The sequence below is a fragment of the Rhodnius prolixus genome, unplaced genomic scaffold (assembly GCF_049639745.1).
Source record: "Rhodnius prolixus isolate KJV_2025 unplaced genomic scaffold, Rpr scaffold_2, whole genome shotgun sequence".
In the NCBI taxonomy this organism is placed as follows: domain Eukaryota; kingdom Metazoa; phylum Arthropoda; class Insecta; order Hemiptera; family Reduviidae; genus Rhodnius; species Rhodnius prolixus.
This window is the reverse complement of record NW_027411592.1, coordinates 58,376,418-58,403,755: the sequence shown is the minus strand read 5'-3', so window position 1 is coordinate 58,403,755 and position 27,338 is coordinate 58,376,418. Positions and strand designations below refer to the sequence as shown.

Below are 27,338 nucleotides of genomic sequence, written 5' to 3'. Positions count from 1 at the left end.
AGAGGCAAGTATTTAACAGAAAATAAGAATTAAAAATTAAGGAAATAAATTAAAAGAATTAAAATTTCGGAGGAAGCTGGGTAGAAAGGAGATCATTGAACAGAAGGGATTTAAAGATGGAAAGGGTAGGAGCATGGCGGACAGATGATGGTAAGGAGTTCCAGAAAGAGGTAGCGCGTATTAAAAAGGATTTGTCAAAGGATGAAGTACGGTGTGAGGGAATATAGAGATCAGAGGAACGAGATCTAGTATTACGAGAATGGATAGAGGATTTGAACTTGAAGAGTTGGAAAATATATATGATGGTCTTTGAGATTGGATAACTTGGAAAAAGGAATGAAGCCCAAAAAAATAATGGCGGCGGTAGGCAGGAGAATGCTCATCGTAGTAGTGCGAATTGCGGCTGTCTCTGGGAAGAATGCTGAAAATAAATCCCGTATGATGCAGTTCATGAGAGGCGCTTGAGCTTAGCTTCAATATCACCAGAAAGACCGCCATACACTAAGCAACCATAGTCGAAATAGGGGGAAAATAAGAGAAGAAATTAGGAGTTGCCAGGTCTTAATTGGGTGACAGGAACTATTAAACTGCTTTAGGATGTGGATGAAACGGTGAGAGATTTGGGCAACTTGGTTTTTCCAAAAGTGATACCGAGGTTCTTATACAGATGAACAATATTTTATTGGGACATTATAGAGGAAAAGATTAGGAAGAGGAGCCAATGATTTAAGGAATGAGTTGGAGCCAATAACAATTGCTTTGGTCTTCTCTGCATTCAGAGTAATCTGATTATTGGGTTAACTCTGCGTAAGTTTAAACGCAGCTTCAAACAGATCCGACGGGGAAAAAGGTAAATCTGAGAATCGTCAGCATAGAGGTGGTACTGGGAATGAGTTATACTGGGTAAATGAACGGGAAAGACATTCCTAGAATGAAAAATAAAGGAGTTGCAAATATAATAAATAAAAAGATGTAATAAAAGTCTTGTCATATAATTAAGTATGTGCGCATGCGTAGATTGTTAAACTAGTATGCAAAAAAAGGTGTTCAGTTTTTTTTTTTTTTTTTTATTAATGAAATACTTTTGTGAATGAAAAGAAATGCACACGCTGCGGTTGTGCGGGCACAGCGTACAATCGTGTAAATGTGTGTAGTTCAGAACTTGTGAACTTTAAAGCAATCTTCTCACTTTGTCTTGGTGTGTCTGTGTGTGTGTGTGTGTGTGTATGTGAACGGAAACAGGCCAGCAAACCGGAAATTGTACGGCGATTATCTTCCGCTCTAGCTTTAAAGCCATTCTCTTCCAGTCTCACCTTTTTTTCAAACCTATCTCCGTTTCCTTAACATTCCCACATCTCACCTACTATCGTATTTGACGGAGGATACGTATGTGTTATTCAAGACATTATACGTACTTCACATACACAAGCTTTCTGGAGCCAGCCATTCATTCACAAAAAAAAAAGTGTGTATTAAAATAGTGAAGATTACAAACACAAACATTACTTTGGGGTAACTTTCATGAATATTTAGAAAGTATGTAGTTCAACGGATGAGATGGGAAACACAGACGAGAGAGAAAGAACAGAATGAAGATCCAAAAGAGAAAGAAACTGCGGACGTAAATAATAAGACAAATACTAACTTCCTTAAGAACTTCATCAATACAAAATAAAATAATTAAATAAAAAAAACAGAAGTAAATTTCACTCTATGCTGTCCCAGTTAAATGAAAGTATGGACAACCAGTTCTAAGCTCCAGATAAATCAAGTCCAGTTTCGACCAATTTTTATTTTTCATCTGCGCTAAGAAGACAAAAAAAAATAAAATAATAATAATGACAAGTGGAAGCAGCTGTTAGATTCAAAAAGAAAGTGTTACTTTACAGCGCATCTTGCGGACTAATCATCAACTAAAAGGCGAAAGTTTTACATTTTTTTTTTTTAAATTTACTTCAGCTATAATTATTATGACAGCCGCAAAATTTAGTCCCATCTGTTATTGGGGGATAGGCAACCAGCTTGAAAGTGGCCGAAAACCAGACCACCGTTACAAGATATAAAAATTGAGAACTGCGTATAAATGAATTTTTACTAGAAAAAAAAAATGATAAAAAGAAAAAGTAAAAACTTTTGTAAGTAACGGTAGAAAAGCCTACGAACGATTTTTCAAGAACATGGGCTATCTATTGGAGCCTTTTGGGGAAAATGGACTAGATCAATTACCAAATAAGGTGTAGTGAACAGAGGCGATTAGAAACATACTTTACTATAAATTTCTCATATTAACCATTAAATAAAATCCAAGGCCCAGACCGGGGGAATTGAATCCACTAAACCAACAATACATCTTAGCATTGCGGGTCCTAGTCTCTTAACCGCCTAATATACTTTACTATAAATTTCTCATATTAACCATTAAATAAAATCCAAAGCCTAGACACCGGGAATAGAACCCACTAAACCAACAATACCTATTAGCATTGCGGGTCTAGTCTCTAAACCGCCTAACATACTTTACTATAAATTTCTCATATTAACCATTAAATAAAATCCAAAGTCTAGACACCGGGAATAGAACCCACTAAACCAACAATACCTATTAGCATTGCGGGTCTAGTCTCTAAACCGCCTAACATACTTTACTATAAATTTCTCATATTAACCATTAAATAAAATCCAAAGCCTAGACACCGGAAATAGAACCCACTAAACCAACAATACCTATTAGCATTGCGGGTCTAGTCTCTAAACCGCCTAACATACTTTACTATAAATTTCTCATATTAACCATTAAATAAAATACAAGGCCTAGACACCGAGAATCGAACCCACTAAACCAACAATACCTATTAACATTGCGGGTCTAGTCTCTTAACCGCTCAGCTATCGTGGCGTCTACATGTAGAACTACGCAATGAGTTGTACGATGTGTACAACAAAACAAACAAAACTGTATTTCTGGGGAAGGATCAACTATTTCCCATTGCATTACTTCCTTAAAAGAAATTGAGAATAAGAAACCAGTAAGAGTAAAGTAAACAGGTGCAGGATTTGGAAATGCCAACATTCTTAAAATTACAAGAATGGGGGTGGAGGCGAAGAAAAACCTGCGAGCGGTAGGGGAAAAAATGCATGCTAACAAAAGTGCCAATGAGCAATAAAGTGCGTGTCTATTCCATCCTACGATGTTTAAAAACCAATAGAAATTGTAGTTAAATCATGAATAATGATTGGTTGCGTGTGTGGTAAAGAGTGTTTAAGCATTATTTCTATTGGGTGGTATGTTAAGATAGACGAGAATAGATATAGGTGAATGTGTGAGTGAGTAGACCGGACATTATTACTTTAGACACAAATCAATGGACACCAAAACCGGTAAAGTTGTTGTTGTTGGCAATAGTTTTTGTATTCAAACGAGCATCTAGTAGGGGAAGAGAGGGTCCCGTCCCCACACTTCCACAGTAATGGACACGCGAGCCAATGGTAATACTCCTTATAGGTCTAGCGTGTTAACACTTTAAAAGCCGTTTCTTGATTTTCTTTTTTCTTTTTTACCTTCAGCCAATTATTTGGGAAGAGTGTGGAGTGCATAATTATCTCGTTAATTGGCTAAGTAGGATCCACCACAGGCTATGGAGTTTCGAGGCCCTTTTGAGTACCTGTGGGGGTGGTAAATGGTGTGAGTGAAGTACAAAGCACAGAAGGCTGTGTCTCTAATTGTTTTGCACACTCCTAACCGCTTGTTTGTTCACACAAGACTTATCAATGGAATTCATGTAAAATTTAGTACATAACATAAAATAGAATAAAAAGGGGATAAATATAAATGTCCACAATCATTGCGACCCAATGGCTGGCCTTTCTGCTGATCTCGAAGCTAAGCTCAAGCGTCTCTCTCATGAACTGCTTCATACGAGATTTATTTTCAGCATTCCCAGAGACTCTGACATTTCGCCACTACTACGATGAGTTGAAGTGGCTTTCCCTCTGTCTATCGCCGCCAGTATTAAAGGAAATTGTAATTTATTTCCAGTGTGCACTTCTGCCTGCAGGAATCACTGGTTAGTGTAATAATTATAAGGAGTTGCTTACTCCAGGAATTATGCAATTACTTTATAATTAATGCAACTAATTTGGAAAAGCAATTAAATTAAATGTACGAGGGTCGTTTGAAAAGTCCGTGCAAAGTCAAGAGAGATAGCACTACTGGCGCGTATCGAGGTTATGTTTAGTTAGTAGCATCTCTTGGAAGAACACACACCAAAGTTTCATGGCTGGCGGGAAAAAGATTTTATTCAAACGAGAAGGTGATTGCAGAAACGAATGGCTATTTTTTCAGACTTGGACAAATCCTATTATTCGGAAGGGATCAACAAACTAGAGCAGCGTTGGACGAAGTGTATAAGCCTAAAAGGAGACTAAGTTGAAAAATAAAAAAAGGTTTACCCCCAAAAAATTAAGTAGTTTTTATTTTTGCACGGACTTTTCAAACGACCCTCGTAAGCTATTAGTTGGACAATTGATTGATAGTGGATAGTTCTGACACTACTATATGTTAGTTAACGAAGGTTTTTTTCACTTTTTCTACGACTTTTATCCCCGAGAAAATTTATAAACTATTATATTTTCCGAGACCCAAGACAATCGAATTTTTCAGGTAAATATTTTATTTTTTTAAAAAAATTGTATGATCACGATTCTAGTCTTTCTTAGTAAAATAATAGTAAATAAGTCTAATACAATGACTGATTAATAAATTAAGCAATTGCATAATATGAAGATAAAACAATAAAATAAAATGAAATGCTGAGATTCTAGAGCATTTACATCTTTCTATTTTATTAGTTATATATATATATGTGTGGCAAGCCCATGTTATCCAAGAGCTTATTATGTAAACACATAGTCAGGAATATATCTGTGTATATAAGTATAAATAAAATAGGAATTTGAAAAAAATTAACACGCCACATGAATAAGTGTTTTAAAAAAGTATAAAATTAAAAATTTCTAAGCTTATAAAAAAAATTAAAAAAATCATATCAGTGTCAGATTTGAATTAAAAAAAAAACTAAAAAACAAAAAAAAAAAAACGGAACAAACGGTCGTCTAAAAGTTGACGTTGCAATGGAGAAAGGACCTCCTTGGCTGTCAGTAAAGTCCAGAAATCCCTCGTTTGACGTCCAGCAAAAGCGGATTTACGTATTATTTCTTATAAAACAGGTGAACGGGAATTACGTTTTTTCTTTTTTTTTCTTTTTTATCGCATCATAGCAACACACATTTCTTAACAGCTTAATGAAAATATTGTGTATCTATAATATATGTATAATATATAATTCAAAAGATGAACTGTCTAAAAATATACATATTTTACATAAATAAATAATTTATATGCAGTAAATAAACATGAACAAAAATATTATGATTATAAAAATATAAATATTGTCTGGTTTTGTGTGTAAAAAAAACAAAACATAAAAGTATTCTTTTTTTTTTGCAACTTGCAATATTTTGCGTAATTTTCTTGAAACTAAAATTAATGAAGAAAAAAAAACAATTAAGAATAAAAGTACCACGATAGCCGAGCGGTTAAGAGACTAGACCCGCAAAGCTAATATGTATTGTTGGTTTAGTGGGTTCAATTCTCTAGGCTTTGTATTTAATTTTAATGGTTAATATGAGAAATTTATAGTAAAGTATGTTAGGCTAGACCAGCAAAGCTAATATGTATTGTTGGTTTAGTGGGTTCAATTCTCTAGGCTTTGTATTTAATTTTAATGGTTAATATGAGAAATTTATAGTAAAGTATGTTAGGCTAGACCAGCAAAGCTAATATGTATTGTTGGTTTAGTGGGTTCAATTCTCTAGGCTTTGTATTTAATTTTAATGGTTAATATGAGAAATTTATAGTAAAGTATGTTAGGCTAGACCCGCAAAGCTAATATGTATTGTTGGTTTAGTGGGTTCAATTCTCTAGGCTTTGTATTTAATTTTAATGGTTAATATGAGAAATTTATAGTAAAGTATGTTAGGCTAGACCCGCAAAGCTAATATGTATTGTTGGTTTAGTGGGTTCAATTCTCTAGGCTTTGTATTTAATTTTAATGGTTAATATGAGAAATTTATAGTAAAGTATGTTAGGCTAGACCCGCAAAGCTAATATGTATTGTTGGTTTAGTGGGTTCAATTCTCTAGGCTTTGTATTTAATTTTAATGGTTAATATGAGAAATTTATAGTAAAGTATGTTAGGCTAGACCCGCAATGCTAAGATGTAATGTTGGTTAGTGGGTTCGATTCCCGGTATCTAGGCCTTGGATATTATTTAGGTTGTGATTATTTCTAAAGTATTAAATATTATTGTATTAAAGTTATTTAATTAAAAATAAAATGTTCGGAATGTGAAGAAAATTTGAGTTAGACCTTTGAAAACAGAAGAGATTGTGATGGCAAAGACATTTTTTAAAATGAAGGAATTGTCTTTTTCTTTTCTTTTTTCTTTTTTTTTTTTCTAATAATAATATGATATTCTTCTTTTTTACTCAAACTGAAAAAACTGGGAAATTCCTCGTGGTTCAAACAATGAATAACGTTATAGGGATTTCCCCCAAAATAAAAAGAGTATTCTATAGGAAACGTAAACAATGAAAGAAATCATACAATAATCTGGTCATAAAACAAGACCGTATCTGGAATAAAACATTATGAGGTGTCCAAAGAACTAATGGGTTACTCCATATTAAGGGTGAAAAGTGGAAGATACAGATTAGAGGTTATCGATTTCCATCGATTTATTAGAGGAATGTTTCTATAACGAAAAGCATTAGTTTTGCAATGTTCTGTATTTTGACCACTTATGGTTATTTATCGTAAATTATTCTTTTTTTATTTTTTTTTTGTTGAAAAATTAAAACATGGCTACATCGATTTCACAATTCTTTCACGCTAAATACAAAACTAAAATCCCAATGTTTTTTAGGAAAAGTACGCCTTTTACCGCCTCATTTCAAAAACATTTCTCTGCAATAGAGTAAAGAAATCATTAAATTCGGATGAATAGGAAAAGTGATACAAAGGTGTAAAATTTGAACCATTTGCAAAACCTCTAAAATTAAACATTCAATATCTCAGTAACTATTATGGCTAAAACATTGCTATTTATGTCAGCTATGGAGTGAACTTCTGTCTACAATTGGGTAAAGAAATCATTGAATTCTGATAAATAGGAAGAGTGATATAGAGGTATGAAATTTAAACAATTTGTAAAACCTCTAAAATTAAATCTTCAATATCTCTATAACTACTATCACTAAAACATTGCCATTTATATCAGCTGTAGAGTATACTATTCTCTACAATTGGGTAAAGAAATCATTGAATTCTGATAAACAGTAATAGAGATATAGAGGTTTGAAATTTGAACTATTTGTAAAACCTCTAAAATTAAACCTTTAATATCTCTATAACTACTATCACTAAAACATTGCCATTAATATCAGCTGTAGAGATACTATTTTCTACAATTGGGCAAAGAAATCATTGAATTCCGATAAACAGGAAGTGTGATATAGAGGTATGAAATTTGAACCATTTGCAAAACCTCTAAAATTAAACCTTCAATATCTCTATAACAACTATGACTAAAACTTTGCCATTTATATCAGCTGTAGCGTAAACTATTCTCTACAATTCGGTAAAGAAACAATTGAATTCTGACGAATAGGAAGAGAGATATAAAGGTTTGAAATTTGAACCATTTGTAAAACCTCTAAAATTAAACCTTCAATATCTCTATAACTACTATTGCAAAAACATTACTATTTATGTCAGCTATAGAGTGAACTTTTGTCTACAATTGGATAAAGAAATCATTGAATTCTGACAAACAGGAAGAGAGATATAGAGGTTTGAAAGTTAAACTATTTGTAAAACCTCTAAAATTAAACCTTCAATATCTCTATAACAACTATCACTAAAACATTGCCATTTATATCAGCTGTACAGTATACTATTCTCTACAATAGAGTAAAGAAATCATTGAATTCTGATAAACAGGAATAGAGATATAGAGGTTTGAAATTTGAACCATTTGCAAAACCTTTAAAATTAAACCTTCAATATCTCTATAACAACTATGACTAAAACTTTGCCATTTATATCAGCTGTAGAGTAAACTATTCTCTACAATTCGGTAAAGAAACAATTGAATTCTGACGAATAGGAATGAGATATAAAGGTTTGAAATTTGAACCATTTGTAAAACCTCTAAAATTAAACCTTCAATATCCCTATAACTACTATCACTAAAACTTTGCCATTTATATCAGCTGTACAGTATACTATTCTCTACAATAGAGTAAAGAAATCATTGAATTCTGATAAACAGGAATAGAGATATAGAGGTTTGAAATTTGAACCATTTACAAAACCTCTAAAATTAAACCTTCAATATCTCTGTAACTGCTATCACTAAAACATTGCCATTTATATCAGCTGTAGAGTATACTATTCTCTACAATTGGGTAAAGAAATCATTGAATTCTGATAAACTGGAAGAGTGATATAGAGGTATGAAATTTGAACCATTTGTAAAACCTCTAAAATTAAACCTTCAATATCTCTATAACTACTATCACTAAAACATTGCCATTTATATCAGCTGTAGAGTATACTATTCTCTACAATAGATTAAAGAAATCATTGAATTCTGACAAACAGGAATAATGTCTAATTTTAGACATTTTTGACTTTTCTATTCAGTAGTTCCGCAACTAGATCGACAACACTAGACCTTCTGGAAGCAATACCCTTCAACCAGGAACTTTCTTCCATTTTTTTTTGCTACTCCCAAGAAAGTCGGTTGGGCAGATCTTTCTAGACAGTATGTTCCTTAATGAAGTACAACAGTAAAATGCCAACTATTATTGAGTCCATCAAGTTAGGGAATTAGTGTAGCATGAATCTTGAGCTTATGAGGTGTTTCAAGCAATGAGTCAGCCAAGAAACTGTCTAATGGAAGTTTAAAGGAGCAACCTGATAAGCGGAGTAGCTTACTAATAAGCGCAGTGGCAACCTGATAATCGGAGTAGCAACCTGAAAAGCAGATTTTCTAATCCCCCAGGATCTAATTAGCAAAATGTATGAGGCTATAACGATATGGCTCAAGGAAGATTTCACAGGGCATACATAAGGCCCATACACAATACGGTTCTATAACCCTTTCCAGATTAGACTGTAAAGTTACTCGCACTGCGGTTATCAACAGCATTGCAGGATATGAGAGAAAAGGCCAGCGTATATCGCCGTTAAAGACCAAAGCACCGCTTCACTGGATTGCATGACGTCGAACGGCCTAAATACTGGATGTGCAGAGGATAGAAAAATAGAACAAAAATAGAATAAAATTTTATCAGCGCCAACATTTTGTTCTAACAACCCTGATGATGGAAGAAAAGATACAAAAGGATGAAGTCAATGACATTACCAGCATCTGGGTCCAGATCTGGGTTCTTTTGCAAGCTTCTTATAAAGTGTAGTTTTAATTGATTATATTAAGTTTAGAAATGATTATAATACCATTGAATATTTAATGTGATATACACAATTCATAATTGAATTATTGGGCTCTCATAAGCACTATGAGCACTATGATGTTAAAAATGGAAGTATTTTTGTATGCATTTGATGAAACGTATACACTAAAGAATAAATAAATAAAAAAAAGTTGGCTAACCTGTAATAATCCTTTTTACAGAAAATACTTCCGTCTCTTGCAAAACATGTAACCTCGCCATCTAACGGCACTCTACACTGTGAACACTGTAGACATGATGCATGCCATTTCCGGTCCACGGCGAACAAATAGAAACGATCAGTTATACGTCCATTACATCCGGCACAGATGACATCCTCGTGTAGGCCGGTGGCCGTGTTACCGCCCGCACCACCACCACCACAGCCCGGAGGTGGTAAATTACTGCCGCCGCCAAGCGAACACTTAGATTTGGTATCACTGTTGTTGCCGCTTCCGCACAAAAGTCCACCTCCGCCACCGCCGGCCGCACCACCACCACCACCACCGCTGCTGCTGCCCAGTCCACCCACTACCACACTATTGCTGCCACCGGTTCCTGCAGTTCCTGCATGGTGTCCACCGCCGACTGCTATCGCGGCAATGGCGGCCGCCGCTGTGGCTGTCTGCGGTGAACCGGAACACTCACGACACGGTGTATACTCGGATTTACAGCAGGTACTTCCGCCGCTGCTTGAAGAGGTGCTGCACCCGCTCGAGTCGCTTGACTCCTGGCACGGTAGATTTGGACTTAGATCACGGGACGGGTCGTATGCTGCTGCCAGCATTTGATGGCGATCCTGCTGCTGTAACAGACCAAAAAGAAAAGAAACGATTAGAGATTATAGGTTTCGAAAAAAAAAGAAGCGTTTTTCAAGTATTTGACTTAAATGTGCGTCTTTATCACTGGCTCTGACAATAATAGGGAGCTTTTGGTAACCCGTGAGGGGATTTTTATATTCTGTTGTGTTTATAATTAGTGGACTGTTGCCACAACCTTCTAGATAAAGATCAATGTACTAATTATTCAAAAGGGAGAAAAAGTAAAGTTTAATAAGTAACCAATAAACTTATTTATTAGAACTAAAGAAATACATTTTTAAGAATATAGGCACGCAAAAGAAAAACAGTTCTAATTTCCCGAGAAAATATAAAAACGCTTTTCCTGAGAAACATTTTTGAAATAAAAGCCACAATGAACAAAATAGTTCACCAAGTATTTATTCCAAGCATTCGAAAACATAATAATAATAATACGAGCAAATCCAAAAGAATAACTAAGCTTAAGTTCCTGTGTTTGTGTTTACGAGATAATTTGTTGGAATAACTGCGCACATTCACAGATCCGCTTAAGATTTTTTTATACTCCAGGAAACCTTTTTTTCCTCCCATCTTGCTCAGAAATATCCGTTCTAAGAATCCCAGAATAGACACAAAATAAGTTTTAGGATATTATCTGATGTATATTTCCTTGAAGAATGTCTCAAAAAAAGAATGATCAGTTGCAGAAGTCTTACATGTTTCGCCTAGAATCAGATTAAACAAAAAACCGGAAGTGTGAGTAGCTTTGTTTTTATGGAAAATTGAATTTTTGGAAGTTGCAAGGTTTACACAAAATTTCGAACAACATTCCTCAGTACAATTTAGGGGGTTTTATCAGTCATACATAATTAAAAGAAAGGTGCAACGGTAGCCGAACGGTTAAGAGACTAGACCCGTAATGCTAAGATGTATTGTTGGTTTTTAGTGGGTTCGATTCCCGGTCTAAGCCTTGGATTTTATTTAATGGTTAATATGAAGAATTTTATAGTAAAGTATGTTAGGCGGTTAAGAGACTAGACCCGTAATGCTAAGATGTATTGTTGGTTTTTAGTGGGTTCGATTCCCGGTCTAAGCCTTGGATTTTATTTAATGGTTAATATGAAGTATTTTATAGTAAAGTATGTTAGGCGGTTAAGAGACTAGACCCGCAATGCTAAGATGTATTGTTGGTTAGTGGATTCCATTCCCGGTCTAGCCCCTTGCAATTTATTTACTGGTTAATGTGAGAAATTTATAGTAAAGTATGTTTGCTAGTCGCCTCTGTTCACGGCACCTAATTCGGTAGATAGACGTAAAGCCCATTTGAAAAAGAAATAATTTGTAAAACCTCACATGTATCTACAGAATGGAAATGGAACTGGAAATGGAATTTTACTAATTATAGTTTTAGGAAGAGGATTATGGATGCTCCAATTGTCGCTCTAGCGGTCGGCCGGTCACCGACTTGACAGAGAATTACCTCAGTTCCAATTCCAAGTCCTAATTCTCGTCAAGTGAATCAAAATGAGGCGTAAGAGAAATCATGCCCTGACAGTGTTCACACCATAATTTGTTTTGGCTTGAATATTAAGAGATCGGAATTCTAAGCCAACTTGATTTATTATCAAGGAGAAAAGAGGATTTGCTAGCAACAGTTTGAAAGTGTCTCATCTGATTTTACGCCTAATTTAATTTAGATTTTATATTTAACAAATTATATGTCCCCTCTTATCCTGCCAAACATGCATATATCTCACAACAGTAATCCGTTACACCCATTAAGGTGCCAAACAATCTTGCCAGCTTCCAATATCCTCTGTGCCAAACTATTGTAATGTTTCCAAAGAGAGAGAGAGAGAGAGAGAGAGAGAGAGAGAGAGAGAGAGAAGAATATTTTCAAACAGCCTCCCTCTATTCATTGTAATAGATTACATCCTGACAATTATTAATAAATTAGGAATAACTTGGTACCATAAACATAGAAGAATGGATTTTATAATCTTTTAATAGAAATATCATTTCCAAAAAATGTTTTTTTTGGTGGAAATTCCATAACGAAATTTAACTCGTTAGCAATACTTCCTCTTATTAAATACGTAAATATTTCCGGAAACGGAAGTTTGTACTTCCGTTTGTAAATGCAGAAAAAGAATAAACATTTTATTTATTATTTTATTTTTATGTCGAGAAGGAAGTTGCCGTAATGGATTTTATAAGTCACCTTTGTTTTTGTCATAAAAAAAAGTTCGTAGTAAAATGATTCCAATTCCCGTTCACGATACCTTATTGGCTGCTTGTACTTTGCATATATAGGAATAAAAATGCACCGATAATTAATAAAAAAATAATACAACGAATATCGCAGCTCATTACGCGACTAATTATTAATCTTCCCCCTCTCCTTCCCATCAATATGATAAAAGTGCTTCATTAATTAATAATAACAATTAATAACAACAACTTTATGCCCCAGGAAGTTATCGCTTTTTTAGCACTTAGCTCATAATAATAATTAATATTAATTACATTAATTAAAACATCTATCACAATTCAATTTATATTTTATTTTTTTAAATCTATAAGGTATTTTAAAATATTCACACTTTATGCAGTCAATTTTGTTAAAAAACTAATTATTCAAAAACTGCATGTGTTTTACAAACAAGACAATTACATAGAATACTATAGTTTACAAACATTACTGCTATGCCATTTTGTTTCTAATTATTATAATTATAATTTAATTGATTCAATTAACTTTATTGATTAATAATTTTTAATTATTATTTGAAAATTAATTAATATTTATTTAATTTTTTTAATAAATAATCTGTAGATACCATTATAGGCACTAAATTTGCAAAATGTTAATTAATATTTTTTTAAACTAATTATCAAGTTATTAATTTAAACAATAAATTGACTTAACATAACGTAAGTAACGTTTTATTGAGAAACTTATCCCCATTCCCCAAAAAAATGCTCAAAACTAATAATTTTTATGGGGGAAAATTATTCTGTTGAAATATTTTAGATTGATAAATTAATCGTTTGTAATTTTTTATTTCACCGACAAAGTATGAAAACGTGGCGTTTTATAACAAATACAATTTTTTTTTTAGATCAACTTGTAATCATTTGTAATTTATACTTTACCGACAAAGTATGAAAACATTGTGTTTTATTAAAATACAATTTTTTAGATCAACTTGTAATCATTTGTAATTTATACTTTACCGACAAAGTATGAAAACGTGGTGTTTTATTAAAAATACAATTTTTTAGATCAACTTGTAATCGTTTGTAATTTATACTTCACCAACAAAGTATGAAAACATGGTGTTTTATTAAAAATACAATTTTTTAGATCAACTTGTAATCGTTTGTAATTTTTTATTTCACCGACAAAGTATGAAAACGTGGCGTTTTATAACAAATACAATTTTTTTTTTAGATCAACTTGTAATCATTTGTAATTTATACTTTACCGACAAAGTATGAAAACATTGTGTTTTATAATAAATACAATTTTTTAGATCAACTTGTAATCGTTTGTAATTTTTTATTTCACCGACAAAGTATGAAAACGTGGCGTTTTATAACAAATACAATTTTTTTTTAGATCAACTTGTAATCATTTGTAATTTATACTTTACCGACAAAGTATGAAAACATTGTGTTTTATTAAAAATACAATTTTTTAGATCAACTTGTAATCATTTGTAATTTATACTTTACCGACAAAGTATGAAAACATTGTGTTTTATTAAAAATACAATTTTTTAGATCAACTTGTAATCATTTGTAATTTATACTTTACCGACAAAGTATGAAAACGTGGTGTTTTATTAAAAATACAATTTTTTAGATCAACTTGTAATCGTTTGTAATTTATACTTCACCAACAAAGTATGAAAACATGGTGTTTTATTAAAAATACAATTTTTTAGATCAACTTGTAATCGTTTGTAATTTTTTATTTCACCGACAAAGTATGAAAACGTGGCGTTTTATAACAAATACAATTTTTTTTTAGATCAACTTGTAATCATTTGTAATTTATACTTTACCGACAAAGTATGAAAACATTGTGTTTTATAATAAATACAATTTTTTAGATCAACTTGTAATCGTTTGTAATTTTTTATTTCACCGACAAAGTATGAAAACGTGGCGTTTTATAACAAATACAATTTTTTTTTAGATCAACTTGTAATCATTTGTAATTTATACTTTACCGACAAAGTATGAAAACATTGTGTTTTATTAAAAATACAATTTTTTAGATCAACTTGTAATCGTTTGTAATTTATACTTCACCAACAAAGTATGAAAACATGGTGTTTTATTAAAAATACAATTTTTTAGATCAACTTGTAATCGTTTGTAATTTTTTATTTCACCGACAAAGTATGAAAACGTGGCGTTTTATAACAAATACAATTTTTTTTTAGATCAACTTGTAATCATTTGTAATTTATACTTTACCGACAAAGTATGAAAACATTGTGTTTTATAATAAATACAATTTTTTAGATCAACTTGTAATCGTTTGTAATTTATACTTCACCAACAAAGTATGAAAACATGGCGTTTTATAATAAATACAATTTTTTAGATCAACTTGTAATCGTTTGTAATTTATACTTCACCAACAAAGTATGAAAACATGGTGTTTTATTAAAAATACAATTTTTTAGATCAACTTGTAATCGTTTGTAATTTTTTATTTCACCGACAAAGTATGAAAACGTGGCGTTTTATAACAAATACAATTTTTTTTTTAGATCAACTTGTAATCATTTGTAATTTATACTTTACCGACAAAGTATGAAAACATTGTGTTTTATAATAAATACAATTTTTTAGATCAACTTGTAATCGTTTGTAATTTTTTATTTCACCGACAAAGTATGAAAACGTGGCGTTTTATAACAAATACAATTTTTTTTTAGATCAACTTGTAATCATTTGTAATTTATACTTTACCGACAAAGTATGAAAACATTGTGTTTTATTAAAAATACAATTTTTTAGATCAACTTGTAATCATTTGTAATTTATACTTTACCGACAAAGTATGAAAACATTGTGTTTTATTAAAAATACAATTTTTTAGATCAACTTGTAATCATTTGTAATTTATACTTTACCGACAAAGTATGAAAACGTGGTGTTTTATTAAAAATACAATTTTTTAGATCAACTTGTAATCGTTTGTAATTTATACTTCACCAACAAAGTATGAAAACATGGTGTTTTATTAAAAATACAATTTTTTAGATCAACTTGTAATCGTTTGTAATTTTTTATTTCACCGACAAAGTATGAAAACGTGGCGTTTTATAACAAATACAATTTTTTTTTAGATCAACTTGTAATCATTTGTAATTTATACTTTACCGACAAAGTATGAAAACATTGTGTTTTATAATAAATACAATTTTTTAGATCAACTTGTAATCGTTTGTAATTTTTTATTTCACCGACAAAGTATGAAAACGTGGCGTTTTATAACAAATACAATTTTTTTTTAGATCAACTTGTAATCATTTGTAATTTATACTTTACCGACAAAGTATGAAAACATTGTGTTTTATTAAAAATACAATTTTTTAGATCAACTTGTAATCGTTTGTAATTTATACTTCACCGACAAAGTATGAAAACGTGGCGTTTTATAACAAATACAATTTTTTTTTTAGATCAACTTGTAATCATTTGTAATTTATACTTTACCGACAAAGTATGAAAACATTGTGTTTTATTAAAATACAATTTTTTAGATCAACTTGTAATCATTTGTAATTTATACTTTACCGACAAAGTATGAAAACGTGGTGTTTTATTAAAAATACAATTTTTTAGATCAACTTGTAATCGTTTGTAATTTATACTTCACCAACAAAGTATGAAAACATTGTGTTTTATAATAAATACAATTTTTTAGATCAACTTGTAATCGTTTGTAATTTTTTATTTCACCGACAAAGTATGAAAACGTGGCGTTTTATAACAAATACAATTTTTTTTTAGATCAACTTGTAATCATTTGTAATTTATACTTTACCGACAAAGTATGAAAACATTGTGTTTTATTAAAAATACAATTTTTTAGATCAACTTGTAATCGTTTGTAATTTATACTTCACCAACAAAGTATGAAAACGTGGCGTTTTATAACAAATACAATTTTTTTTTAGATCAACTTGTAATCATTTGTAATTTATACTTTACCGACAAAGTATGAAAACATTGTGTTTTATAATAAATACAATTTTTTAGATCAACTTGTAATCGTTTGTAATTTATACTTCACCAACAAAGTATGAAAACATGGCGTTTTATAATAAATACAATTTTTTAGATCAACTTGTAATCGTTTGTAATTTATACTTCACCGTCAAAGTATGAAAACATAGTGTTTTAAAAATACCTAGTAACTTATTTAAAATGTTTTATTGATTTAGACTTTTTATAAGATACTTTTTTATGAAATGTCTAATGCGAAAAAGATGTGAAAACTGCACAATTATATATTACACAGTAGAGTAAGAAAATATATAATATAAACATAAAATAAAAAAATAAAGTAAAATAAAATATAAAAAAAAGTACCAATAATAATAACTCGAATAACTTTACATAAAAAGCATAAATTATAATAGATTTATGTTGAATATATGATAAAACATGATAATAAACTGAAATTCTTTAACATTTTAACTCGTAACATTAATAATTGAATATTCAAGACTTTTTAAACAGTCTTAGAATATTTTCTTTAATAAATATATATATATTTATCGAATAACATGTAATTATTATTTATTGATTTATGATTTTAATTAATATTTATGAACTCTGTTAGGGGGAAAAATTACAGATCCATTTTTTCTAATGCGTAGAAAAATTTATAACGTATAAAATAGCACATATTATGGTGCTTATTCTGGTGCCTTCCCTGCAAAAACATTAGAGAAAGAAATAGAAATTTGAGAAAAGTCAATTTAACGCAATCAGAGTACTTCCTCCAGGAAGTGAGAGCAAAAAGGAAGTAGAAAGAAAGAAACAGTAAAATAATTGAAATAGAAATACAAACTACTAACAAACGCTAATTTGCAAACACATTAATTGTATTGGCGTATTTGTGAACAAGCGTTAGTTTGTAGAATAATATGTACGACAAATTAAATTGAATTAGAATGAACTGAAGAAGGAACAGGGAAATGGGGTTAATTATAAAGTGAGAAAAATGGAATGAAATTGAGAGAGAAAGATTGAGATAATTAGTGACTATTTTAGAGAATGCGAAAGACTGCAGCTACAGCATGGACTAAGAGAAATACGAGAACAAAGAGAGAATGATAGGTTGGCAATACTGAGTAGGATGTCCTGTAGTAGAGAGATGGTTTACATTTCTAAACTACCGGAGAGATTTCTACTTGTAGAAGAAGAAGCTTGAATAACACGAGAAGTTAACAATCTTAATTTACATGGATGTAATTGTTTTGTAACTTGTTTATAGTATGTAATTAAGTGACCAAGCATAAGGACGCCAAGAGAAGTACCACATGACTAAGAGATAGAAAAAAAGGACAGAGAAGTTTCAGAATGATGTTGTAACTAATAGAGCGGTCGCTAAACCGTCATTAGCTGGACTGCATTTCCGTTCAAAAAAGGTTTCCACTAACTTAACGATAATTTACAAATTACTCGCAACTTATTCTATTATTTCAAGTGCCCATTAAAAAGTAAAAAAGTAATCGCCTATTTTTTCAGGCCGGCTTTACCGTCCAACTACCAAATTAGATGTAGTGAACGAAAGCGATTAGCACAAACATACTTTACTGTAAAATTTCTTTTATTAAACCATTAAATAAAATCCATGGCCCTAGACACTGGGAATCGAATCCACTAAACCAAAAATACATCTTAGCATTGCGGGTCTAGTCTCTTAACCGCCTAACATACTTTACTCTAAATTTCTCATATTAGCATTAAATAAAATCCAAGGACTAAGACAGGGGAATCAAACCCACTAAACCAACAATACATCTTAGCATTGCGGGTCTAGTCTCTTAACCGCCTAACATACTTTAATATAAATTTCTCACATTAACTATTAAATAAAATCCAAGGCTTAGACACCGGGAATCGAACCCACTAAACCAACAATACATCTTAGCATTGCGGGTCTAGTCTCTTAACCGCTCGGCTACCGTGGCTTATTATACAGCGTTTTATTCTTTTTACGCCAATATTATTATGCTCAAAAGCAGAACATAAAAAAAGAAATAGAGTACTAAATAGTACTCTGTTTTTTTTTCAGATAAATTTTAAATGTAGCTCTAAGTTTGATGTGTGTAAAGAAATGGTAGTATTTTTATTTCTTTTGGAATGTAGAGTTGCGTAAAACTTCTTTTTTTTAATCTTTTTTTTTTTTGATGACCTCAATTTAGATGATGCATTAGTTCGTTCTCTAAAGATTTCATTTTTTTTTATATTCTCCCATAAAATGATAGTTTTAATTTTATTTTAAACTCTGCTTCTTTTATTTATCACTTTTTGAGTATTTTTTTTTATTTTTTTCTAAAATAGGTAATTTTTTTATTTCAAAACTTCCTTACGGGAAACGCCAAGAACCTCTCGGTCTATATTCTCGACACTATATTCCAATTTCCGTTTAACACGCAACTTTTACGTGCGTGTGTCTTCAAATATGTCTTAATTTATTAATAACTTATTTCTACCAGAATTAAGAGTTTTTATAATCTTTTTTTCCCCCTCATTTAATTTCTTGTTAGTTATAATATGTTTGAATTGGCGAGAACTCTTAGCGGTTTATTTTTATGGACGCCTTTCTATTTTTTGAACGCTTTTAACACTTTAAAAAAACATTTTTTACGGATATTTCCGTTACTGCTTTCTATTTTTTTATTATTCATCGCAAATATATCGTCTATAATATTATTTGTTGAAGCAATCAGGGTATTGATTATCTATACATTAAATTCTTGCAGATTATATGAGTAAGAAGTTAATAGAAGTAATTTAAATAATGAATAGTTTTCTACTATTCTGGTGCTTCTAGATTGGAAGAGAACATGGCAGAGGCTGGAGCAATGTTGGACCAATAAACAGGCTCGCTCGAGCAGGTATTTTTCTTTTTTTCCACGATGACTGTTTGAGGTATGGAATTAAGGAAGATAGAAATCATAAATGGTCATTTTTGTTATGCGAGAACTGGTCTAGACAATTTAATTCTTACAAAACAAAAACAATAACTGCTAGCGACACAGAAAAGAAAACTGCAAGATTTTTTTTTTTTTGTAGCATTTAAGATGAAGACAATGACTTCAAAAAAAAAAAAGAAAGCATTCACATTTCCTGGATCTTTAGAATCTCAGAGCGGCATCTGCAATCCAGCTGATTTGCTCAGGGTCTTACTTTTCTTGGTGAGTTCATGGGATGAAACACATGGATCGCAACTAAAAAATCAAGCGCAGACTTATCCTCCAAATAATGAATCGTAGAAAGCCCCAAACTGGCACACAGTACAGATTTTGAACTTTGAAGTGAGTAATATTAAGTTTATTATAAGTTGTAAGTTCAACTTTATACCCAGACAAATAAATAAATAAAATAATGTATCAATATCAACGACAATTTAACAAGTTGCTTACTTTCTTCTACTACATAAAGAAAACGGTTCTGATCTTATCAAATTATTCTACATTGATTTTTCACTGAAAATAACCGTTCGATGCAGAAAAAAAAAGGATTTTTGGAAAATCGTCTGACTAGCTAAAAAACGGAAACATCGCAGGGGTACCATATATTTTTTTTTAGTGTACCTCCATTAAGACTTGACTTTGTGAAAATATTTTTTGCAAAATTTAATAGTTTAATTATTTCTCTAGTAAAGCTAATATGTATTGTGGTACTGGGTTCGATTCCCGGTTTTAGGCCTTGGATTTTATTTAATGGTTAATATGAGAAATTTGTAGTAAAGTATGTTAGGCGGTTAAGAGACTAGACCCGCAATGCTAAGATGTATTGTTGGTTTAGTGGGTTCGATTCCCGGTTTTAGGCCTTGGATTTTATTTAATGGTTAATAAAAGAAATTTATAGTAAAGTATTTTGCTAGTCGCCTCCGACCACGGCACCTAATTTGTGATAGTAGGACTAAAGCATGCCTGAAAAAATAGGCGATTACTTTACTTACTTTACTTTACTTTATTTCTCTAGTAAAAACTCTTTTGAAGAGTACTTTGTTGCAAAAAAAAAAAAAAAAGGGTTGAATAGGCTACCCTCCAATTGATCGAAATTGATCAAGCTGCAAATTAAAAAGGTTCAAAGTATTAACTCATTCTGTTTAGGATCTACCTTTTAGGAGACTTGTAAATTCCATATTTTTTTTTTCTAGTAAAGTAATGCCTATTTTTTCAGGCAGACTTTACATCCAACTACCAATTAGGTGTCGAGGACGGAGGCGACTAGTAAACATGCTTTACTATAAATTTCTCATATTAAATATTAAATAAAATCCAAAGCTTAGACCGGGAATCGAACCCATTAAACCAACATACATCTTAGCATTGCGGGTCTAGTCTCTTAACCGCCTAACATACTTTACTGTAAATTTCATTTATTAACCATTAAATAAAATCCAAGGCCTAAACCGGGGGAATCGAACCTACTAAACCAACAATACATCTTAGCATTGCGGGTCTAGTCTCTTAACAGCCTAACATACTTTACTGTAAACTCATATTAACCATTAAATAAAATCCAAAGCCTAGGAAACCGGGAATCGAACCTACTAAACCAACAATACATCTTAGCATTGCGGGTCTAGTCTCTTAACCGCTCGGCTACCGTGATGCCTTTTGTTTTCTACATTGGTTACGCTGTTGGTGGAATCGCAAAGATATATGAAAAAACTAACTGGTTTACAAAATTAATATGTTTTGCCTTAATGTAATCAATAATTTTTAGTTTTGGATGAAAATTTAATATTTCTACAGTTTCCGAGATCCTTTTACCTCAATCTCCCTTTCAAAATTCAACTTGACTGACAGTTTTTTTACAAACTGTAAATTTAAAAAAAAAAAAAAAGTTGAAAGACATTCAAATGTTATTTAATCTGGACAAAAAATAAAATAAAATAAATAAAGGAAGATGTTGAAGAAATAAATAAAGAAATAAAGTAAGAAAAACGGCTGAAGAAGAACAAAAAAAGAAGACAACTTTTGAAGAAGCAGCTAAAAGATGAATTCTAAGTTAAGTGCTTCCAACTCACGACTTCAACATAAATCATAAAGTAGTAATGGCGTTTTACGGCAATATAAATTATGTTATATGTTGTTAGTTTTTATGGTTAACATATATATATATATATATATACATGGTTTGGTCTCTTGCTTTGGTTTGGAGCAGCTTAAAGATAGAAGGAAAAAGAAAAGAAAAAGAATCTCCTTATTTGTTTGCTAAATCGTTGCTTTCATTCACCAGTTCTTGGGAATGAACTTCCTTTTTATCCTTCTGTCTGTTCAACATATTCATACTTCCTGTCTACTCTTTTTTTGGTCAACAACTTGTGAACGTAGAAGACATTTTAACTCTTAACGAGGTGGCTTTTCTTTTCTTTCGGTTAGCTCGTAAAAGACTTTCTTTTTGAAGAGTTGATGAGATTTTTGATGAGGACACGCTAAATTCACAATTTATTTGGTTCTTTTTTTGACTCTCTTTATTGGAAAGAATTGAATGAGGGTGGGGCCATCCAACGATGACCATCAATAAATTGTGGCTATCACAAGGATAGTCTGATGAAGTGACTTCTGAAGGCGTGGATGGATGCTTCACAGTCTTCGCGCGGGAAGGTTTCGATGGGAATTGGGTAGCTTGGGAGACAAATTGCGGGAGAAAATGTTTTTTTTTGGGGAGGGACAGCTTGGAATGAAATTTGTTGACAACAGGGGATTTGGGCTAGGGCAAAAAATGAAAGGGATTATTTTTAGGACAGTGTGAATAGTCTGGATTGCTGACGTGGAAAGAAGATGCGTTAACGATGGTGTGCGTAGGATTCCAAAAATTGGATTGGATTAGACATGGATACGAATTCGAGTGTTTAGCTATACATTAAAGTCCCCCAAATACAGAGTCGGACTAAAGTAAAGTAATTGCCTATTTTTTTTCAGGCACGCTTAACGTCCAACTACCAAATTAGGTGTCGTGGACGGAGGCGACTAGCAAACATACTTTACTGTAAATTTCTCATATTCACTATTAAATAAAATCCAAGGCGTAGAAACCAAGAATCGAACCCACTAAACCAACAATACATCTTAGCATTGCGGGTCTAGTCTCTTAACCGCTCGGCTACCGTGTAGTCGGACTAGCAGAACACTGTAATTATTATTATTTTTTTTTTATCATTATAATCAATTTGGATCGTTTGTCAAGTAATCAATTTTTGTTCATTCGGTAAAGTAAATCAAGTTCATGTTCTTGAGTCCGAGTATGGGGCTTTTACGTGGGGCGTTCATCGTATTACGAGTCGCAATATATCGTTCTCTAACTGCAGGAGATATAGTCCAAGTTAGACTGGTGGGGTAATACTTTATGATCAAAGAATAAAGGTTATACGGTCTTATTTGGGGGCCTCGTTTACCTATAATCCTTCACAAAACGAAACCAGTGAACGGCGGATTCAAGACTGGATGGTTAAGATGACAATTACAGAATCTGAATCAAGGGATACTGATGGCCATATCATCATCAACAGTAGACGAATAAATTGAAGTGTTGGGGACTGAAAGAAAAAAATCAGTAATTGAAAAAATAAAACTTACATAACCTTCAAAAGTACAGTGTTATTAAAGATAACAACTCGTACAAGTCCACACAAAACTGTGTAATAATTTGAGCTTCCCCCTCCAAAATAAAGCTGGACAAACACCTGTTACAGTAAAGTGTTATTCCAGATTAAAAGACGTTTTTCATTTTTAAAAGATTAGAAAGAAACCTAAAGTATAAGTTAGGTAAAAGTTAGAAAATCTATTGGGTTTTTCCACCAACAAATAAGAAAAGAATAATACAAAGATACTTAACAGAAAAATGAAAAAGAAAGGGTTTTTACGTTTTAAAAAGAAAGAAAACTGAAGGAAAATCCAGCACAGGTGAGAAACGTTCTATTGTATTGAGAATAATAGGCCCCAGTTATGATGATGGTGGTTGCTCTAAATATGTGAAAGGTTGTCCCAGGTAGATTTATAATTTTTACAAAGAAAAGAATATTTATTTTACTAGAAGGTTTCTGCCCTAAAATGTGCATTATTTGAACTATTTTGGTGCACTTTCTCTTGTAATCATAAGAAGTATTTTGTATTTAACAAATATTCGAAATTAGTTGAATTCAAATTTTTGGGTTCAATCAATGAAATCGAGTCTAGTAAAAGTAAAGTAAAGTAATCGCCTATTTTTTCAGGCGGGGCTTAACGTTCAACTACCAATTAGGTGTCGTGGACGGAGGCGACTAGCAAACATACTTTACTGTAAATTTCTCATATTAAACATTAAATAAAATCCAAGGCCTAAGACCGGGAATCGAACCCACTAAACCAACAATACATCTTAGCTTTGCGGGTCTAGTCTCTTTAACCGTGGCACCTCTATAATCTATTAAGGATTACCGCCCTGAAATCGGGTCTATTTACAATTACAAATTTTTATTTACTTCCTCTTACAGGAATTTTCAGTAGTTTTCCGACCATGTTTAACTTTTCTTTATCAAGTTTTCACCAAGAAATATTACGTTTTAAACAGTTATGATGATGTAGGTTAACGTTAAAACAAATTTTACACTACCCAGAAGAAGGTAAGTAGATTAACCGAAACGTTGGTGAGATGAAACAAAATTTGTGTTTTGAATTTACTGATTGATCGCACCTCAAAATATTCCTCAAAATCATCAATTTAAGAACGGTCCAAAAACCCAAAACTATCTTACGTTCTAAGGTTTCCCTGAGTCAAGATAATCCCAGGGTGTGCCTGGATAGAATCCGTCATAGTTACACTCGTGTGGAGGTGGATAGCTTAAGCTTGTAATAAAAGCTGGTCAAGTTTTGAATTGGAAACCTTAACAGTTGGAAAAATTTATTGAGTCAATTTGGAAGGATCTTGGGAAATCTTTCTAAGGAAAAAAAAAATGATCTCTTCCTTGCTGAAAAATTTGCAAGAGAGTTTTTCTTTTAAATAAAGATCTGGAAAGTTTATCCAATTCCTTCAATAGGGATTATTTATTTATTTAATGCGAGTCAACATCTAAGTACATTAGCGTCTGGAGCTATTTTCTTTTTTAATGGACTGCCTGCCGATTTCTGGACAGTATTCCTTCCTAAGACTCATCACTGATCTTCATCGTATGCGGTAAGAAGCCCCTGTTGTAGGAAGAGAAATTCTATGAGAATGGATCTGCTTGCAAATGTTCCAGAAATCCAACTTTACTAAAAGTTAGGCTTCATCGATTTTCTTTTAAACTTGATTGCTTTTGCAGGTTTCCGCTTTAATTTTATTATATTTTCCGAGAAAAATTAACTTGGATAATTAATCCAGTCGATAAGTAGAATATCCTCAGGAGGACTCAGTTTTGGTTGAATGATTTGGTACATTAATTAATTTAATATTAATCGAGGATCAAATGATTGGATAAATGGGGAGAGGGGGGGGAAGACTGTGATCAAAATGGTGCTACCGGAAGTGATTGCGTAATAAAAATGTATCAGAGAAATAATTGAACGAGAGTACAGGAAGTAAGTTGTTAGGAAATATAGTGAGCACAACAGACTCATGCACAAATGCTGTTAAATTGACGCGTTTCAATTACGTTTTATTTTGTATTTACTTGTCCCTTTAATCAGAGGCGTTGTCACTTATTGGTCAACAGCACGATGTTTTTTCATTCGCTCACTAGCTGAGAGTGGGAGTGAGAGAGAGAGAGAGAGGACTACGTCACGATTTTCAGAGTGTCACGAGGTCTTGTTAGAACGTTAAAGTGTGTATGTGTCTGTTTGTATCCAAGAACGCCAAGTCTTTCTCGGTTTTTTCTAACCATCTTTAAGGGGGACGATTGCCTCTTTCTTCCAAATACTCCGACCTAGAATCCTCCTTCTTTATTATACCCATTCTTTCAGCACAGAAATGGCGGACCAAAAGAAAATATAGTTGTTATGGTAACGAATTATGTCAAGAATGTCACAATATTTTACGTCTCCATAAACTATTACTGTTCTTTCTTTTTCTATAGATTGTTAGAACATTAAAAAAGCAACAAAAAACAAAACGACATTGTCCAATGAAATTGCCAAAACACGACTTCTCGTTCTGTTCAACACTATCCCCTCCACACAGCAACTATCTCACTTTTTTCACAGGCTTTATCCTTGTGTAACTATTGTCCAGACTAACATTCCCATTCCTGCAAGAACAAAAAAAAAAGAAAAGCAAAATGAGAAATACAATAACGGATACATCGTGAAGATAACAAGTCTTTTTACCTACATTATTTATCCTTGAATATATTTCTACATAGATCTTATTGTAATTTACTGATATTATAAGAATAAAAGCTTATATTAAGAGATTGGCTAGCATTCTCATAAAAGTCTTTGAGAACTTGTACTGTTTTACAGAGGACTTTACTATGGTTTGCCTAAAGAAGATAACCAAAGGTATTGCCTTCTTGTACAAGCACATGTCTTTGAACTTGGACTGTTTTACAGAGGACTTTAATATGGTTTGCCTGAAGAAGGTAACCACAGGTCTTGTCTTGTACTGTTTTATAGAGGACTTTACTATGGTTTGCCTAGAGAAGATAACCAAAGGTATTGCCTTCTTGTACAAGCACATGTCTTTGAACTTGTACTGTTTTACAGAGGACTTTAATATGGTTTGCCTGAAGAAGGTAACCACAGGTCTTGTCTTGTACTGTTTTACAGAGGACTTTACTATGGTTTGCCTAAAGAAGATAACCAAAGGTATTGCCTTCTTGTACAAGCACATGTCTTTGAACTTGTACTGTTTTACAGAGGACTTTAATATGGTTTGCCTGAAGAAGGTAACCACAGGTCTTCTCTTGTACTGTTTTACAGAGGACTTTACTATGGTTTGCCTAAAGAAGATAACCAAAGGTATTGCCTTCTTGTACAAGCACATGTCTTTGAACTTGTACTGTTTTACAGAGGACTTTAATATGGTTTGCCTGAAGAAGGTAACCACAGGTCTTGTCTTGTACTGTTTTACAGAGGACTTTACTATGGTTTGCCTAATGAAGATAACCAAAGGTATTGCCTTGTACTGTTTTACAGAGGACTTTACTGTGGTTTGCCTAAAGAAGATAACCAAAGGTATTGCCTTCTTGTACAAGCACATGTCTTTGAACTTGTACTGTTTTACAGAGGACTTTAATATGGTTTGCCTGAAGAAGGTAACCACAGGTCTTGTCTTGTACTGTTTTACAGAGGACTTTACTATGGTTTGCCTAATGAAGATAACCAAAGGTATTGCCTTGTACTGTTTTACAGAGGACTTTACTATGGTTTGCCTAAAGAAGATAACCAAAGGTATTGCCTTCTAGTTAGAACAAGCATATCTCTTTGAACATGTACTATTTTACGGAGGACCACAGGCATCATTGCCTTCTAGTACAAGCGTATATCTTTGAACTTGTACTGTTTCCAAAGGACTTTACTATTCTTCTTCTTCTTCTTCCTCTGGCTCTACGGTCCTCGAAGGACCTTGGCCTCCTCTAACACCTTTCCCCACTCCTCTCTTACTAAGGCAACTCTCCTACATGTTCTCACTCCCAAACTCTGAACATCTTCCTCTACATCATCCAGCCACCTAATCCTCGGCCTTCCTCTTTTTCTCGCCCCCCCCCCTGGGTGTCCATTCATTATC

The 27,338-nt window shown here is 32.4% G+C and overlaps 1 protein-coding gene across 3 annotated transcripts in view; it reads right to left on the bottom strand.

Annotated features, from left to right (window-relative positions):
• Nucleotides 1-27,338, bottom strand: part of LOC141450064 (uncharacterized) — a 208,720-nt gene that overhangs the window by 135,908 nt on the left and 45,474 nt on the right. For 2 of the 3 annotated variants that reach the window (XM_074120098.1, XM_074120100.1), the window contains one exon: nucleotides 9,738-10,381. In XM_074120098.1, coding sequence (XP_073976199.1) covers nucleotides 9,738-10,381 — 644 coding nt within the window. The remainder of the gene's footprint in view (nucleotides 1-9,737; nucleotides 10,382-27,338) is intronic. The other variant, XM_074120099.1, reaches the window with a different exon arrangement.